Below are 6,000 nucleotides of genomic sequence, written 5' to 3'. Positions count from 1 at the left end.
AGATAGAAATGGTGCCTGGAATCCTGCAAAGTGTACAAACGAGGGGGAGAGGATCCCTATTCAGTATGCACCCGACAGAGACCAGGATGCATAAGGAAAGCAGGCTCGTGCCTGTGGCCTCGCCAGCTTTGCCCCTGCCTTTCATGCTTCCCAGCGAGGTTCACAGAGCTCTTTCCCCACAGGCAGGCACTGTCTGATGTGATCATCATGACAAGAAAGTCGTCCTGTCCAGGGAATGCAGTTTCACGTGGCGCCACCCTTTCTCTTGGACCAACACTCCAGTTTCGGAAATGAGACTCAGCGCTGGGCAAGGTCACAGCTGAAAAGGAACGCCCGACGTCCAGCCTCCTGGATCATGCCCATCTCTGTAGGCTCTCCAGAACCCGGGGGCGCTTGTGGCCGTTCCTAAGCCAGGCCACAACTCCTGCCAGCCCAGGACTGGTCCAAAGTCCAAGTAATGGACAGGGTGGGGCGCCTTAAAGAACTCAGCTGTGGGTTTGCCTGGCTTCATCTGCAACATGACGCTTACAGGCTAGTGGTCACCGTGAGACCATTTTTCCTTCCATAAAGCAGCAACATTTATCTCAGGTATCAGCAAAACAGACATGTGACTTAGGGAATTTTTTTTTTTTTAAAGAAAAATGTGTTGTCAAAACTTCCCCACTCAACAACTTTTTGACGTCTTGCTCTCATGTCCAGTGAGCTAATTTCCGACCACTTGAGGCTCACAGTAATCCCAGAAACCTGTGTAGCATTGGCACGAAGGTGGTAGCACAGATGCCAACTGACGTGTAGGTGACAAACTTGTAAGGCACTTCAATCTCCAGCCTCCGCCTGGCCTCCTTGTTTCTGGTGACCACCTTGAACCAGGAGTACAACACTTGCAGCGAGAGATTTTGTACAAGTTGACGAACCAGGAGAATCAGCACAATTCCCACAGTAAACTTGGTCAGACCCAAAACTAACAGGTTGCTGGTGAGCGGTGGGATGTTCCGAAGAACAGGGGGAGATCCCGTGGGCTTGGACACGAGCTGGAAAAAATGGTTGATCCAAAATCCTATGGTCACCCCGGCCCCGGCAGCCATGATGGTGGTGGTGTCCGCTCTGGTTGGGCTGTAGTAATCAGACACGGGGTAATTGTAACACAGGAAGAATGGCACCACCAGGACACACACAGGGAAGAGGGGGCTGGCCGAGTCCAGGCGATCGATAAGAGTCCAGGCGGGGTAGGTGAGGACGATGAGGATGGCGGTGATCAGGATGCCACCCAGCACATCCTGAGGGAGAGAAAAGGGTGATGTAAGTCAAATGAGTGCTCCCCTGTATACAGGTATAATTTTGATGCAAATATAATTGATTTGACATTTAAAATACAATTTTTATATTGTTTTATTTTATAATACATATTTTTAAAAGGTACAGTTGTAGACATTTGAAAATAGGAAAAATACAAACCACAGTCACACTATTCATGCTATGTCTTTTCTTCCAGTTTTTCTGTCTTTTGGAATAAATTATTTTCTTAATGCATAGCCATAATCACACTGTTCCTTCAATCTATTATTATTATTTTTTTTTGAATTCTGTACTTTAAAAAAAACTTGTTTTGGCTGCGCCACACAGCTTGCAGGATCTTAGTTCCCCGACGAGGGACCAAACTCAGGCGATGGGAGTGAAAGCGCTGTCCTAACCACTGGACTGCCAGGGAATTCTCTTTAATGTATTATTATTATTTTGTGTGTGTGTGTGTGGTATGCGGGCCTCTCACTGTTGTGGCTTCTCCCGTTGCGGAGCACAGGCTCCGGACGCGCAGGCTCAGCGGCCATGGCTCACGGGCCCAGCCGCTCCGCAGCATGTGGGATCTTCCCGGACCGGGGCACGAACCCGTGTCCCCTGCATCGGCAGGCGGACTCTCAACCACTGCGCCACCAGGGAAGCCCTCTATTATTTTTGATTTCATCGTATATCACAAGGGTTGTCATGATCTTCACAGAGGTGGCATCATCCTTTCTTGGCAGGCAGGGGTCGGGGCTGCAGCTGGCTGGAGCAGGAAGCTGGCTGCTTCGGGAGCCACTTCCTAGCAAGCACACCATCATTACTTATGGAGCGCGTTTATTTGGGGTGGTTTGAGAAGATGCTGTAGATGTGGTGGTGCCGAAGCTCCGCCATGCCCGTCTGGGTACTACCACTCTGTCTTCAGAGACAGAATTTCAAATAGTGTACAGATTTCACTGGGTGCGTGCACCATGCTTGATTTAATCAATCCTTCTTTACATTTTAGAGTCTGGTTTTCTTTCTTGCTTCCTCTGACCCTCCTGCCTTCCCTATTTTTTCCTCTTTCTCTCCCTCCCTGCTTGCTTCTTTCCTTAAACTCCTGTTTAAAATATTTTTAACTCCTTAATATCATCCACTTTCTTCTTCCTTTAGCGTTCTCGCAGCAAAATTCATTAGGTGAATTTTTTTTTTCTCACACACACACACTGTATTTTACTTTTACAAGAGATAAATGAACTGACACCAAGCATTGTAAATGGATGGCCACAACAAAAGCAACAATGATTGCAATTACCAAACACGAAACACACTCATACTATGTCATAATATTGACATTCGGTCCAGTAATCCTCCACTGTAACAGCTCCTTTACTTTGCAGTGAAAATTGATTTGTATATTTTTTGCCTCTGAGTCCCTGTGGGATTTTTTTTATTATTATTCAAACAGAAAGTCACAAAAACTATAATCATCCTCATCAGTTCACTCAGTCCCATGTAATTATTTTTTTTAATCTTGATCTTTTATGAATTCATCAGTTTTCCATTAGAGTTCTGAAGATGCTTATTCATTCAGTTCAGCAGTATAGTCAGTTACCAGAAACCTGTACTTGTCAGAGTCTTTTGCATGAATTCCTTTAAGATGAAACCCTTTTATAGGAACATTTTCGCAAAAGCATTAGAGTACACCCAGAACTGTCTGTGAGTGACAAAAGACTTAAAAATGACCACGGTTAAAGATTTGATGAAAGTTCATAATAATGCAATTGACAAGGAAATTTAGTTATTTCTGAGATATACATTTTAAAGTAATAACTAGAATTATGACTTATAACATTGTACCAGAACATAAGATTTTTAGAAATTTCATGTAATGTCTGAAACATTTATATTAACATATTTCCATACAAATAAGGTGAATTCTTACTGTAACCAAGAGATGAATACATCTAAGTCAGAGAATGAGGAGCTTGCTGTGGTTTTGTTACAAAGTTTCACATGGATTATTTTGAAAGTTTACCATTGGAAAATTCAAACACTTTCCTCAATGTATTGGAAAATCTGGGAAACACCAAAAAGTAAAACACATGCATTGTGGAAAAACTGGAAAGCACTGAAAAGTATAAGAAAAAAAAAATAGATCCTTATTTCCACCACCTACAGTTAACGCTGTCTATATTTCAGCATGTTGCCTTCCACTCTTTTTTTTTTCATATAAACATAAAATAGAATTCTAAAGGCTTAGGTTTTTTTTTTTCTAATAGCTTCATTCATTATTTCTCTTGTTTAGTTTCTAATAAAATGACATCTGATTTGAGTGAACAATGGGTGAGAATCAGACCTTAGAAATAGACATTGAGGCTACAGCTAATTTCACAGAGGGCATCCATTCTTCCTTCCAGTGCCGATGTGCGAGTGCCTGCTATATGCCAGACACAGTGCTAGAGGATCCAGTCTGAGCCAAACGATCACAACCACACGTAGGCAGAGCTTACAGCTTAGTGGAGAGACAGAGGATTACTGTTGTTTAAGAGGGAAAGGGATAAGCCTGTGGATCTTGATGGTCCCTTGGGGCTGGAGAGTAAACACAGGTAGGAGACACTTACCACAGGGCCCTAGAGTCCAGTCCGCTTCCTAAAGCCTGCATCCAGGGAGCAACGTGAAGCCACTGATGTTGCCCTCACTGGGTACCAACATGAAAAGAGTTTCTGACTGCAGTGAGGAGAACACATAGGAGAGGGGCAAGAGTGGGGGAAAGCCTTGTGTTGCTGCATGTCCTTCACGTGGCACCTGGGCTTTACCTGTTCTTACTTCTGCCATCATCCTTCTCTTCAAATATCCCTCAGGCTTCACAGTCTCCATGATCTTTCTCCCCATGACCTTCTCCTGTGCTATGATTATGCACGAATGTTACTTTATTTTTGGAAAATAAAAGGAACAATCCTTCATTTAAGTTTCCTGGTTACCAAAACTTGAGCCAAACTCTTGAATTGAATTTTCTACACCTGTCATCTCCACTTCTGTCAACCTAGACTTAGATGATACACCATTCTCAAAGGCCACTTACTAGACATTTGCTGGTTGTTTCTTCAGCAGCTGTCTTTGAACCAATAGCCTCATACCTCCCCTTGGGGATCCATGAAGTTCTGGAAAATTATGGAGTTGGAGCACATGACCTAGGTAGGCCAATCAGTGCACTGTATCTCCTGGTCACTGTGATTGGTGCAGGGGTGGTCATGTGACCTACACCAGTCCAATCAGACAAAATTGTGCAGGTTTTGCTTGGAACACTTGGAAAGAGATGTTCTTTCTCCTTCTGAACACTGGGCCCTGTGGACTGACACCCTTCACTTAGCAGACCTTTAATATTCAGCATTTATTAATATTACCCTGCACCATCCTGGCTCTTCTCTGACCTCTAAGAAGTCTCTTTCTTGGTTTCCTCCTTTAGATCCTAATAGATCCTAAACAGGCATTTTCAAAGATTCTGTCTTCAGGCTCTGTGTGTTTTTCTCTGTTGAATAGTTTGTGTAGTTTCTATGTTGTGTTAGTTTCTACTGTACAACACTGGAGACACAGATTTGAGTGTCACGCTGGTAGAGAATGGAGAGATGAGGCCATGGACCTACACAAACTTTTCAACAGAGAAAAACATGCAGAGCCTGAAGACACAGTCTGTGGAAATGCCCATGTTTAGATGCTCCAATAAAAATTAATTTTAAAAAACTGGTCAAATAAGCTATTGTATAGTCATTGAGTGGAATACTATGCAACAATAAAAAAGTAAAAAAGCGAAGTACAAAAGAAAAAAAAACAACTATGTCTCCAGGCGTTTCTCTCAAACTTTAGTCCTGCCTCTTTAAACTGAAAGCTAGACATTTTCATTCAGATGTCCTGTCAGCCCCCGCAAACCAACCTGTCTAAGATAAAAGTCACCAAAATGAAAAATGAGTAAAGGAAATGAGCACTTTATAGGAAAAGAAATATGAATGCTTCTTAAACATATAAAATATACCTAAATTTACTCATAATAAGAAGTGGAAATTAAGCTATGCTGAAGAGAAATTAAAATTTACATTCACACAAAAATCAGTACACAAATGTTTACAGCAGTTCTATTAATAATCACCCAGAACTGGAAAAAAAAACACCCAATGTCATTCAAGGGGTAAACAAACTGTGCTACTTTCATACAATGGAATACTTCTCAGCAATAAAAAACAACAAACTACTGATGCAGGCAACAGCTTTGATGAAATATCCAGGAAATTATGCTGAATGGAAAAAGCCAGTCTCCAAGGGTTACATGCTGTGTGGTTCTATTTATATGACATTCTCTTAAAGACAGAACTACAGGGATGGGGAACAGATCAGTGGTTGCCAGAGTCTAGGGGCAGGGAGAGGGTGTGACTACAAAGGGAGAACATGGGGGACTTTTTTGGGGTGATGGAGCCATTCTGTGTTGCGGTGGTGGTTACTCAGATCTATCCCAGCGTTAAAATCCAGAGAACTATACACCCAAAGCAAAATCAATTTCACTGTTTGTTCATTTAAAAAAATGAAATAAAAAATGACATTTTAAACAAAAATAAAAAAGCTGGTGGCCTCTTTTGTTTTCTCTAAATAACAGTGTTGTGCGTGCTGTGTGTGAACCAGTGCTCTGGAAACCCAGAGGTTCCAGCGTGACCCCGCCCTCCCTCCCCTGCCCCACAAACCACCGAGAATGTA

At 42.6% G+C, this 6,000-nt stretch overlaps 1 protein-coding gene across 1 annotated transcript in view; it reads right to left on the bottom strand.

Annotated features, from left to right (window-relative positions):
• Positions 1–725: 725 nt before the first annotated feature.
• SGPP2 (sphingosine-1-phosphate phosphatase 2) overlaps positions 726–6,000 on the bottom strand; it is a gene marked incomplete at both ends in the record, with an annotated part of 131,169 nt that continues 125,894 nt past the window's right edge. The window contains one exon of the mRNA XM_081242182.1: positions 726–1,277. Coding sequence (XP_081098308.1) covers positions 726–1,277 — 552 coding nt within the window. The remainder of the gene's footprint in view (positions 1,278–6,000) is intronic.

This window comes from Mesoplodon bidens (genome assembly GCF_964165515.1).
Source record: "Mesoplodon bidens genome assembly, chromosome: 8".
NCBI classification, from domain to species: domain Eukaryota; kingdom Metazoa; phylum Chordata; class Mammalia; order Artiodactyla; family Ziphiidae; genus Mesoplodon; species Mesoplodon bidens.
This window is presented reverse-complemented; position numbering and strand designations above follow the sequence as displayed.